Source organism: Chenopodium album, chromosome 27 (genome assembly GCF_948465745.1).
Source record: "Chenopodium album chromosome 27, dcCheAlbu1.1, whole genome shotgun sequence".
Taxonomy (NCBI): domain Eukaryota; kingdom Viridiplantae; phylum Streptophyta; class Magnoliopsida; order Caryophyllales; family Amaranthaceae; genus Chenopodium; species Chenopodium album.
This window is the reverse complement of record NC_137860.1, coordinates 34,939,015-34,952,117: the sequence shown is the minus strand read 5'-3', so window position 1 is coordinate 34,952,117 and position 13,103 is coordinate 34,939,015. Positions and strand designations below refer to the sequence as shown.

At 34.0% G+C, this 13,103-nt stretch overlaps 2 protein-coding genes across 2 annotated transcripts; both read right to left on the bottom strand.

Annotated features, from left to right (window-relative positions):
* Positions 1–312: 312 nt before the first annotated feature.
* LOC145619545 (expansin-like A2) lies at positions 313–2,688 on the bottom strand. Its single transcript, XM_081674256.1, has 5 exons — positions 2,512–2,688; positions 2,254–2,363; positions 1,969–2,150; positions 829–961; positions 313–720 (listed from the first exon to the last, which is right to left on the bottom strand). Exons 1-5 carry the CDS (start codon positions 2,621–2,623, stop codon positions 472–474), a joined length of 786 nt encoding a protein of 261 aa, XP_081530382.1. The 5' UTR covers positions 2,624–2,688; the 3' UTR covers positions 313–471.
* Positions 2,689–10,302: 7,614 nt separating this feature from the next.
* On the bottom strand, positions 10,303–12,459 carry LOC145620820 (expansin-like A3). The gene is made up of 5 exons (XM_081675537.1): positions 12,289–12,459; positions 12,007–12,116; positions 11,588–11,772; positions 10,921–11,053; positions 10,303–10,820 (listed from the first exon to the last, which is right to left on the bottom strand). The coding sequence occupies exons 1-5, from the start codon at positions 12,410–12,412 to the stop codon at positions 10,581–10,583; spliced, it is 792 nt and encodes a 263-aa protein (XP_081531663.1). The 5' UTR covers positions 12,413–12,459; the 3' UTR covers positions 10,303–10,580.
* Between the last annotated feature and the right edge of the window lie 644 nt (positions 12,460–13,103).

The window sequence follows — 13,103 nt, the reverse complement described above, 5'->3', positions numbered from 1 at the left end:
AGTGTCCATATTAATGTTCGAGTATGAAGTATTATAATTTGAATATTGACATATTTAAGAAGTGTCCATATATACGAGTATGCGACCATACTCCACAATACCTATTGGTTTATTAGCCAACATGATAAAAACCAAGCTAATAATACCAATGTGGGGTGTTTTCTTAGCAATACTCATAAACAATAACCAGACAATATCTCTTGTTTACATCTACATGATCCAAACAATTGATCATTCATATTCAATGTTGTTTATCCACATAAATAATTGGTTAGATGCACCGAAAATGAGAGATTCAAAAGTAACAAAGGAGAAATAGAAACAAAGAATTCCGAGTAATTTTATTAGCTGATAACAAACTTATGTTGAAAAATAATCATTCTACTTTGCTATTACGCCAAAAAAAAAAAAAAAAAAAAAAAAAAGAAATTTTTAGTCCTATACAGAGGATGGAATAATTAACTAGATAGATTAATTCCAGTGGCTATCAGAACAAGGGGTGCAACCTTGTAACGCAATGTCATCAATTTGGACTTTAGAATCATATGTAACTCCTGCCTTCCAGTTTGCAGGTAGAACATTTTGAGCCCAAACGTTCTTGCCATCGAAGCCCGATGTCACGACGAATCTGAACTGTAATGGACCAGGGCCTGGATACTTGGTTGTTTCCCAAACTGCTCCGTACTTCCGATTCATAAATGTCCAATTTGTTGAACCAACCTGTAAATATATTATAAGCAACGTGTTAGCACCATTAGAAGAAAATATTTACATATACAATGTAATCAATCTAGCATTTTAGCTAGCTTACTAATGTTTGTGACATACCCGAGCAATATCAATTGCAACAATCTCGGTTTGGCCACCTTGGTAGAGAATTTTAATAGCCAAATAGCCAGGATTTTTGCTAGTTTCTTCCACGCGAATTGCCAAGTTTTGACCTTTATAATCGCAAGGTATCCTGATGCACAATACACACAAGTTAGATTACTAATCAAGCGCGGAAACTACAATTAACATGGAATACATTCTTCTTAAGAAAAAAACCATCAAAAGACCTTTTCACGAGGGAAAAGCTAAATGCACTATTCCTTATTGGTTTAGATCGAGTAGATGTATTCCTAAGTCCACACGCTTACATGATTAATCACTTCTACGTCTCCTGTTGTTCGTTCATATATAACCGTTGATCATAAATGCAACCAAATAATAAGTCAACCGAGTAATCGTTTGAACATGTACTTTATTTTTCTAAAGACACTCGAAAACGGGCCTAATATGGGCAAATAAAAGGGCCTACAATATCTAAGCGTGGAGTAAAGTTCGAGTTAAATTAAATAGACATTGCGCATCTACAACATGTGCATTAAAATTTTAGACAAGCTAGTCCGGTTAACATTCAATGTGCTAGTTGTAACTTCAATTTTTCAATTTTAAAGCATAAAGAATGGACTAGGACATTTTTGGTTGGCTACAGCCCATAATTTTTTATACGTTGGCTGTCACACCATTGGACAAAATGCCAAGGTCAATAATATCATGTCAAAACAATTGACAAATCTCTCAATATCCGCTAGAAAATTTAAAATAAAGATGTGCTACTATAGGTAAATTATTAGACCTCTAAGCCAATGGTCACAAATTAGCAATGATTGCCATTCGAGTGCAACTAAGCAATCTTTTCCAAAAGTATCCAAACAACGTCTAATTTCACAAATTTATAGACTATGGTCTAATTTCAACAATGACTCGACCCGACTTGGCTCATAAGTCATAAACTCATAATACTCTAATCGTCGCGTGTGAAGTGAACTAAGAAGTGTATTAGTGTGTTATAAACAAACTTGCATGAACCAATCAATATACATAGAAAGAATGCACCCAAGACATAAAAAATGGGACGGAGGATTTTATTTAGATCTATACGTGGTACTAAGTACGATTAGTTAAATTGGGTTGTAGCGTTACCTCTTATATTCAACATCAACAACACCAAGTTTAAGAATTTGTTGGTCCTTGCCATGTAAAGCCATGGCTCTAAATGCTCGGCTGCTTAGCACAAAGTCAGAGCTGTTGTTACTCTTATTAACATCAGTCATTATCACTTTAGTTCCTGCTTTACTACACATTCCACTGTTTTTGCATCTTATCTGATCATCATAACATTAAAAAGATTATATTAAAAATCAATTAATCAATCAAATAATTATGAATTAATTTGATCATACTTTATAAAATTAGTAATAAAATTACCTGAAAACAAGCACCACAACCAGCACCATCTTTGTACAGAAAAGGAACACCAGCTGCCACGTGTCCTCCATTGAAGTTCAGAGCTAAGGAACCATACCCACATGCTCCAGCTACATCAAATCATAAAATTAAAGATTACCCATTTGTTTATTTGCCAAATTATAATCTGGGTTAATCTTAATTTGAGCTAATTTCAATTTAAAATCATCTGGGTCTAAAAAAAAGAGCTAAAAATAGTAACAGAAATCAAAAACTTACAAGAAAGAGTGGAAGCTTTAGTGATTACAGAGGCTTTTGATAAAACACACTGATCGCACCCACTTGCATACGAAACGAACAAGAACAAAATCAACCAACTTAAATTCGCCATTTTTTTAAAAAACAATTGTATTTTTCTGGGTAAAGTATATAGTTATGTGTTTGTCTTAAATGAAAGTGATGTGCTTTTTTTCTTATTTATAGGCAAAAAAAAAGGTAAGATAAATTTTTGCTTTTTTTTTGGGTGTAATTTTAATTTTTTTTATTTAATGTAATTAGGAAAGATCGAAGAAGATAAAGGTGAATAACGCGTAAAATATAAAAAAGAAAAGAAAAAAAAGGAGAGAGAGTGAAAAAATGGGAGTCACCGACCTCTGAGAAATTAAGGCGGTCGGACAAATTAAGCGAAAGTAAGTGAAGTGTTTGACAGTGAGACAAGCGGTCAAGTGGGGGTGCAGTGTGAACACTGACAGCAAGTTTATTGTTGGTTTTGCTACGAACAATTATTTTGTTACTTGAAACTTTGAAGTGAAGCTTAATTCATTCATCTATTTATGATGTTCCTAAGATCAAGGTCATTTTGGAATTTGGATGAGGGTGAATTTGATCGTGTGAACGAACTCTCATGTTTTGTTATTCTTATTGTTATCGCCTTATCGGTGTATTATCTATACTTTTTACGGATTTACGGTCGTTGTTCATTGATTTAGAAATGTAATTTTAAACCGGCGTGCATAAATGATACGTAAAGTAGAGAAACATTGTACATTTGACATATTTTTAGTTTTTTTACTCTTGTTAGAGAGCTTGATTAAGGTGGAGTGATCCAACTTGATAGTAATGTTTGGCTATTTTACATAGTTAAATAAGTGTATATTTAAAATATAGTGTGTATATACTATATTTTATACAAGTAATCCTAGAACTATGAAGATGATAGAATATGCAAATCACGTGTTAGGCCTGTTCACATTTACTTAATATCAGTTCAGTTCAGTTCAACTCAATTAGTTCAGTTCAGTTCAACTCCTAATTTCCTTCTCTCATAAAATATTCATTTCAGCTCAGTTCAGCTCAGCTCAGTTCAGTTCAGCTCCTAATTTCCTTCTCTCATAAAATATTCATTTCAGCTCAGTTCAGTTCAGTTCAGTTCAGCTCCAATCAGTTTAGTTCAGCTCAGTTCAGTAAATGTGAACAGACCCTTACTTAGGTAATAAGTAAGTTTGGTGGAGCTTGTGAGAATCAAACCATATGAATTTAAGGTTATATGTTTGAGGCGGAGTAATATAATTCGTGTAAAGTATATGTGTTCCTAGATAGAGTAGCTTGTAAATGTGTCATTTAGGACTTTAGGTGTAACAAATCCATGGAACCATTGTTGCATTGCATTGTCGACATACAAAATAATTAAAAATACAAACTAAATAAAATAAAAAACAACTTTAAATCTAAAACGGTCAGAAATCAGGAGTGTTATGGCTACTATATTCATGAGTGGTACCAAATATTAATGATTAATCAAAGTTAAAGAAGAATAATTAGGTGAAAGCATATAATATTCTCCTTTCAATAATAAATCGTTAATTATACAAGTATATTATGCACGGCCGCGCGAGTGGTTGTGATTGTGATTAAGCTAAGGATTAGCTGAAATAATATCCTAATTAATTAAAAAGTAGACAAGTTTGGTGACGAGACGAACAATAGGAGAGAGAGTGGATAAATGTCTAATCTATTTGTAGTAGTAGTCTCCAGTTTTCATGCTAGTACCAAAAGCATGTAAAGCCAAAGTACATTACTATATGATAACCCTCAACTAACAACTCTTTCTCCTGTTTTAGAACTTTCAGCATCATCTAATTGAGGACAGTTTGCAAGCTAGCCTCCTTAGTCCTATCAAGACCTACTCTTTTTTCTTTCGTTTGGTAATAATTAATTAACTAGTTTGATGCCCGGGCAATACCCCGGGTCATTTTTTTTATATAAAAAACTATAGTAAATTGTTTTAAAAAATAACTTTAATAAATTAAAGGGAAATCTATTTATGGTTTTATAATTAAAAAAAATTAAAAAAGACATTTTTTTATAAAATTTATTGAACATTAACAAAATTCATTATGAAATATGCAGTAACCTAACTTTTATACTTCATATTAGTTTGTTTTATCTGTTAAATGAATTTTTATCTACCATTATAAATTTCTTCAAAGTATAGATGAGCAAACGAAAGAATGAGGATTAAAAAATTAGCATTTATGAGCATTAATTTTTTGTGAGGGAAAATTGATGATTAGTTTTAATATGACATGAATCACATGACCTCACATCATTTATCAATTCATGACGACATGTGGCAAAAATGATGACACGTGGCATGATTACAATTCTTGCCTTGGGTTTTAATATATATATAGATGCATCAGGATAAGCATTATTTTCTATGTCGTTGAAAATTTTGGAATATATTGGTCTATCGGTCTTGGACTCTTGATCATGTTTTATTCACCTTATATGTTCACTTCTTAAATATAATGTAAAAATGTAAAATGTAACATACTATGTACAATAGTTTGATGGTGCATCCAGGTGTAAATTCCGTTCCCTTTACACCACTTAGCTTACATAATTCATCAGTATACCAAGAGGTCTGATTGGTTATTTAATGATTAATTATATAATTATAGAGGTGAACGTAAGTAAATTTTACAAACCACGCTTTGAGTTGAAAGTATCACCCTATATAATCTGATAGGCCTATGGAACCGTAATACACCCAAAATTGCAATTTCATATGAGATCATACTTTGTAAAACTATTTGAATACTCGACCATCGAAGCAAGTCATATTAAGGAATGGAAACCAAACTACACTATAGTTAACCCAGTCGAGTTGATATACTTGTATGTTGATTATCTCTAATTAACACATTTATTGATTTAAGTTATTCCTTGGTACATGTTGCTAGAAAACATCTTAACCTTCACATACAAAGTAAGATACATGAGCACAAAAAAAAAAAAAAAAAAAAAAAAAAAAAAAAAAAAGGTAAGATACATTAAATTACACATACGAAGTATGAATTATGAAGCCCAATTTATTCTCTATATAATTATTTTAATTTTTTAAAAAAAAATTCCAATTGGGCTAAAAGGCCCATAACCCTTGTTTATTTATTTATAAACCCCAAATCTTCTTCCATATATTATGGACCATTGGACCAACATCACATGTATTCATTTACTCATCCAAAAACATTGCAGATTACAAGTAATAAGAGGAGTTTACTCACAAATCTAAGAGAATGAACTCTCGAATTCATGTGATTAGAAATAACAAATGATCATACCAATGCACGAGGCAACAGACGTTTATAACAACATATATAATGTTCATATAAGCTTCCATATGACCCCGAGATGTATCCCCTAGGTTCACAAGACTTTTCGAAAACCGGGCACCGAATCCTGCAAAATTCCTCAAAAAGCATGAATAATAGCCTTCAATATTGGAATTTTTTTACTTTTTTTGTCCGGAAATAAAAATTGCCGAGATGTTTACCATGGTCCCTTATATCTTCCGGGAGTCCAATTGGATGGATAGAATCATCCAATTTGCATTTAAATAGTAAATTAACCTGTTTACAACTTGCACCGATTTCGTTAACTCAAACGTACCACTGACGTTTATGACAACATATAATGGTCATACAGCTTCCAAACGACATTATATGACCCTGAGATGTATCCCCTAGAATCAAAACACTTTTCGACATGAGGCCCCGAATCCTCCAAAAATCCTCAAAAAACGTGGATAATAGCCTTCAATTTTTGAATTTTTAAACTTTCTTCATCCAAAAATATAAATTGCCGAGATGTTTACCATGATCCCTAATACCCTCCGAGAGTCCAATTGGGTGGGTGAAACCATCCAATTTGCATTTAAATAGTCAGTGTACCTGTTTATAACTTGCACCGATTTTGTTAACTCAAACCTAACATGGACGATTATGACAAAATATATAATGATCATATACAGTTCCAAACGACATTATATGACTCCAAGATGTATCCTCTAGGATTACAAGACTTTTCGACACCGGGCCCCGAATTCTCCAAAATTCCTCAAAAAGCGTGTACAATAGCCTTCAATTTTGGAATTTTTTGACTTTTTTTCGCCCATAAATAAAAATTGCGGAGAATTTTCCATGGTCCCTACTAATACAGTAATACCCTCCGGTACTCCAATTGGGTGGGTGGAACCATCCAATATGCACTTAAACAGTCAATTTACCAGTTTACAACTTGCACCGAGTTCGTTAACTCAAACCTTCAACGGACGTTTATGCCAACATATAATGTTCATATATGCTTCCAAACGACATTATATGACCCCGAGATGTATCCCCTAAAATCATAAGTCTTTTCGACACCGGGCGCCGAATCCTCCAAAATTCCTCAAAAAGCGTGGATTATAGCCTTCAATTTTAGAATTTTTTGACATTTTTTCGCCCGGAAATAAAAATTGCCGAAATGTTTACCATGGTCCCTAATACCCTCTGGGAGTCCAACTGGGTGGGTGGAACCATCCAATTTGCATTTAAATAGTGAATTTACCTATTTACAACTTGCACCGATTTCGTTAACTCAAACCTACCACGGACATTGATGACAAAATATAATGGTCGTATATGCTTCCAAACGATATTATATGACCCCGAGATGTATCCCCTAGGATCACAAAACTTTTTGACACCATGCCTCGAATCCTTAAAAATTCCTCAAAAAGCGTGGATAATAGCCTTCAATTTTGGAATTTTTTGACTTTTTTTCGTCCAGAAATAAAAATTGCCGAGATGTTTACCATGGTCCCTAATACTCTCCGGGAATCCAATTGGGTGGGTGGAACCATCCAATTTGCATTTAAACAGTCAATTAACCTGTTTACAACTTGCACCGATTTCGTTAACTCAAATCTACCACGGACGTTTATGACAACATATAAAGGTCATATATGTTTCCAAACGACATTATATGACCCCGAGATGTATCCCCTAGGATCAAAAGACTTTTCGACTGCGGGTCCTAAATCCTCCAAAATTCCTCAAAAAGCGTGGATAATAACCTTCAAATTTGGAATTTTTAGACTTTTTTCGCCCGAAAATATAAATTTCCGAGATGTTTACTATGGTCCCTAATACCCTCTGAGAGTCCAATTGGGTGGGTGGAACCATCCAATCTGCATTTAAACAGTTAGTGTACCTGTTTATAACTTGCACCAATTTTGTTAACTCAAACTTACTACGGACGTTTATGACTACATATATACTGGTCATATACGCTTCCAAACGACATTATATGACATTGAGATGTATCTCTTAGGATTACAAGACTTTTCAACACCGGGCCCTGAATCCTCCAAAATTCCTCAAAAAGCGTGGATAATAGCCTTCAATTTTTGGAATTTTTTGACTTTTTCGCCCGAAAATAAAAAATTGCCGAGATGTTTACCATGCACTCTATTAATACCATCTGAGAGTCCAATTCGGTGGTTGGAACCATTCAATATGCATTTAAACAGTCAATTTACCAGTTTACAACTTGCACCGAGTTCGTTAACTCAAACATACTACGGTCATTTATGACAACATATAATGGTCATATATGCTTCCAAATGACATTATATGACCCCGAGATGTATCCCCTTAAATCACGAGACTTTTCGACATCGGGCGCCGAATCCTCCAAAATTCCTCCAAAAGCGTGGATTATAGCCTTCAATTTTGGAATTCTTTGACTTTTTTTCGCCCGGAAATAAAAATTGATGAGATGTTTACCATGGTCCCTAATATCCTCTGGGAGTCCAATTTGGTGGGTGGAACCATCCAATTTGCATTTAAACAGTCAAATTACTTGTTTACACCTTGCACCGATCTCGTTAACTCAAACCTAGCACAGACGTTTATGACAACATATAATGGTCATATATGCTTCCAAACGACATTATATGACTCCGAGATGTATCCCCTAAGATCACAAGACTTTTATACACCGAGCTCTGAATCTTCCAAAATTCCTCAAAATGCGTGGATAATAGCCTTCAATTTTGGAAGAATTTGACTTTTTTTTTTTGTCCGGAAATAAAAATTGCCGAGATGTTTACTATGGTCCTTAACACCCTCAGGGAGTCTAATTGGGTGGATTGAACCACCTTTAAACGGTCAATTTTTCTGTTTATAACTTGCACCGATTTTGTAAACTTAAATCTACCACGGACGTTTATGACAACTTTAGATTATCAAGTACTTTCATCACAAGGGTAGCATTTTTCTTGAGCAACATCAGTAACGTAATTTGAAGTCCAGTTTCATAAATAACTCCAGGTGTCCAATCAGATGGTAGTATAACTTGAGTCCTATAATAGTTGAAATCTTCGTCTCCTGATTTCACCAAAAACCCAAACCTCAATGGGCCTTCTGGCACACGATTGTTTCCCATACAGCCCCATAGGCCATAGGTATGCTTCAATGTTCTCCAAACGAGTGCCACCTATACACGCGTTATTATAACAATTACATTTCTTGTGTTTCTAAATAAGTGCATCAATTTGACTATATATGCAAGAAATCAAAAGGATAATAGAGATTAGATTAGAGTTGTCGAAGATTATTTATTTAACGTGGCTATATCAATAGCATCAATCTGTGTTTGACCACCTTGGTATAAGATTGTTATGGCAAGATAATAGGGCCTTTGAATGTACTCTTCAACTCGAACGGAAGGGTTTCTATTTTTGTGAACACAAGGTACCCTAGTTCACATAGCTCATTAGTTTTTGTTACAGTTGATCATTTAATTTGTAAAAAAAATAAGAAACAAAATTAATATGTATGTTTCCATGGAAATAATAATCTAACCTTTTATTTAGTTTATCAAGATTATATACTTGGACGAAAGGTATGAGGAGTGGATGAAATCATAGCAAGTTGCATTGTTATGATCAGGTTCAATTTAGGCCAATTTAGTTAAAATTGTATGTGTCACACAATTTGAAAGGAAACAAGGTCAAGTTTATTGGCAATCAATAATTACTACTAAGTACTAACAAAAATCAAAATAAAAACTTTCATATTAATCTGAGGTGGGTCAGTATCTGGTGAGCTGAGGTCTGATGCTGATCCCACCAAAATCTTGTAAACAAGATCATTAACCTTGAATCCTCCCAAAAATAGCCACTATATTAATGAGGATTTGATCATCAAAATGGACACCCACTAACATAAAAACAAAATCACATGAACCAAATCACATTTTATTACTAACGCCAAAATCTCATCAAAACAACAACCTGATATCAGACAATTATCACAATTACAGCTGACATTTAATTAAGTGATGACCTTCAAAAACTTGAGTTTATCCTTGTACATATACATTGCTATTCGCCACATAAACACAAAGTATAAGTAGGGGCATTTTGGTCATTACACATTGTGCCGTGAATACCTTAACAGATAAACTAGGCAAATCCAGTTGCAAACCAATTCAAGAACAAACAAGGAGAGCAAAGCAGGGGAAAGTGACTCACTGACTCACAAAACAACTCCAAATGCAAAGCAAGAACAAACAAGGAGAGAAAAGGCAACTCATAAGTCTCAATATCGCAGTGCCGGAGTTGCTCCTGGCTACAACTGATGCAACAAAATATACATCAGAACATTCAGAAGATGACTGTTTGCATTGTAGGTTATAAGGAGTGGGGAGTGAAAACAGAATAGAAGAGATGGCCAATATATGAGATCTTTCATATCATTCATTCATTCATATGAATAAAGTCTTTCAACTTAGATTGGTTGACAAGTACTAAGAGACACAAAAGAGTAAATTAAGTTTCATTACAGGCATACAAAGTCAGATAACCATGACAATATGACATGAACCAACTCTTCGATCTTCAGCCTTTTTTTTTGCTACAATTTTGAGCTCTAATAACAAGTACATAGTAGACTAGTAGTACACGAAAATGTTCAGCCACACAACACTAATACTAAGAGGAGATCAAAGCGGCATGATCATTTCCATGGCTTACAAGGAGTGCAACCGTCTAGAGCAATATCCTTAATTTGCACTTTGGAGATATACATGACACCAGGCTTCCAGTTCGCGGGTAGGACTTCATTGGTGTAGAAATACTGAGCTTTGAACCCTGAGTTTATGGAAAACCTGAACATAAGTTTCCCAGTTGGAGCCTTGCTTGTGTCCCAGACTGCCCCATAATTTCGGCTCATGGGAATCCAGCTTGGTTTACCAACCTATTTACAGAACATAACATATAAAATTAAAGTTAAATGTTAGCTATTCTTTTGCCAAGGTTTATTCATAACATATCAAGAAATGTATAGGATTGCTTACAGAAGCAACTTCGGCTCCTAGGATAGTGGTTTGACCGCCTTGGTAGAGGATTTTGATTGCCAAATAGTTAGGAGGTTTGCTGAACTCTTCCACTCGGATAGTTAAGTTTTGACCTTTGTAGTTACAGGGCACCCTGATGCATATTCAATATCATTATGTTAGCATTACTTTATAAGCCATTTCTTATATACATTAATAAAAACTAGTAATTAATAGAGTTGAAAGAGCTTTCTCAAAAGACAAACTAAAAGAAAGAAAAAAAAAAGTTGAATGATTGCTATGTTGGTTATCATTACAGCAGCAATATCAACCTATTGCCTGAAATTTCGGACGAAATCTCAAACAATTATATTAAGGTTTATGAAAGTAGATATCATATCAAAAAGGATGATCAAAGTCCTAAATACCTTGTTAATCAACTTGTAGTAAGACTTGGGATAAGTGCACTATTGACTTTTACAATTAGGCATTTAGGCAACTAGCTTAATAAGCAAATTCTAACATTAAAGTATCACAATTCAAAAAAGCAATTAAATTTTACCAATTTATACAAGAATCACATGAATTAATCTACAAAATCCTAGCCTTTCATAAACATGAAAAATTAAACATAGTGATTGATATAAAGATCAATAGTGCTTCAAATAAGCTAAGTAATGAATGTCACCTCTTATATTCGACATCAGCAATCCCAATTTGTTCAAGTAGTCTGTCTTTGCCAGGCAAGGCCATTGCCCTAAAAGCTCTGCTACTTAGCACAAAATCAGTGGTGTTGCTCTTATCAGTGTGAATATCAGTCACAATAATTGATGTGCCTGTTGTACTGCAAACACCGACTTTCTTGCATCTTATCTGCTCAACATAACAACAAACCACTTCACTTTATCTAGTCCGAATTTAGCTGTCACATTACTAGTTCAAATTACTCTATCAACGCGACTACAAAACCAGAACAACTGAACAAGAAAGCAATAATTCTAGAAGAACTTAGCAATTGTAACTTTAACCACATTTTCACACAATTAATTTCACTATAACACAAAAGCACCAAAATTTTACACCAAAAACAAAGATAAAAGGGTATACCTGAAAGCAAGCACCACAACCTTCACCTTTCTTGTAAATTATAGGAAGAGCAGCAGCAACATGCCCACCATTTAAGTTCAGAGCCAATGGACCATACCCACATGCTCCACCTACATTACTTCAACAAATTAAAGGTTACCCACTTCATATTTTGCCAAATTATCATCTGGGTTGTTGCTAATTTAGCCAAAATTAAATTAAAATTCATCTGGGTCTTAAAAAAAATTCAATTTTTGAAGAACAAAAAGTTAAAGTTTTTAAGAAAATGGAGAAGAAAATTACCAGAAAGACCTTTAGAACTAGCAAAGAATGCAGCTTTTGCAAAGACACATTGGTTACAAGTTGGAGTAGCAGCAGAAGCAGCTGAAAGAAAGAGGAAGAAGATGAAACAGAGCAAGACACCCATTTTTCAATTTTTTATTTTTTTTTTAGTGAGAATTTTGAGTGAGGGTTTTTTTTAGGAGGGGTTGGACTTGGAGACGGTGATGTTTGCTATTTATAGAAAGAAAACAAAGTGAGTAGTGAGGGAGAAAGGGAGAGAGTGGAGTACAGGCTATGAAGAGGGTAAAATGGTAAATTTTGTGATTATTTGCGATTAATTTATTCAAAGCATAGGTTTCTTAAGTACTCTGAAAGAGACTTACCAAATGCACAAAGCGCGGGAAAATCAACTTAGCAATTGCTTAAAAGCAAGATGAATTGATTTAAACTACTCCTTATCTACTACTCGTAACTTACAATTGTATACGTTTTAAAATAATTACAGCACGGGAGGAACATAATCCTAATATTCGATCTTGCTTGATAGAGATGGTGGAGAAGGTCACAAATTCGAATCCCACCATACATATACTTGTAAGTAAAAATTTGATATTTTTAAAATCCAAGAATAGATATTTCTCTCAAATACAAAGTAGCTCTAGGTTGTCATCCTAATGGGTAATTGAACATTTTATGATTGAAAATAATATAGCCAAACACTTCTTTTAGCCTTCTACATAGAATCATTAGTAACCAAAGTATGGCACGGCAATTTTGGAAAAAATCCCTTAGCTTCATTAATTAGCATTGATCAAAATGATCACCTAAGCTACGAG

Excerpts from the sequence above, each read along its gene's own strand:
- LOC145619545 (XM_081674256.1), bottom strand. The coding sequence starts at position 2,623 with ATGGCGAATTTAAGTTGGTTGATTTTGTTCTTGTTCGTTTCGTATGCA. Across the intron at positions 2,364-2,511 it reads TAAAGCTTCCACTCTTTCTT|CTGGAGCATGTGGGTATGGT; the intron begins GTAAGTTTTTGA and ends GATTTGATGTAG. Across the intron at positions 2,151-2,253 it reads GTTGTGGTGCTTGTTTTCAG|ATAAGATGCAAAAACAGTGG; the intron begins GTAATTTTATTA and ends TATGATGATCAG.
- LOC145620820 (XM_081675537.1), bottom strand. The coding sequence starts at position 12,412 with ATGGGTGTCTTGCTCTGTTTCATCTTCTTCCTCTTTCTTTCAGCTGCT. Across the intron at positions 11,054-11,587 it reads GCTGATGTCGAATATAAGAG|GGTGCCCTGTAACTACAAAG; the intron begins GTGACATTCATT and ends AATATGCATCAG. Across the intron at positions 10,821-10,920 it reads TAGGAGCCGAAGTTGCTTCT|GTTGGTAAACCAAGCTGGAT; the intron begins GTAAGCAATCCT and ends TTCTGTAAATAG.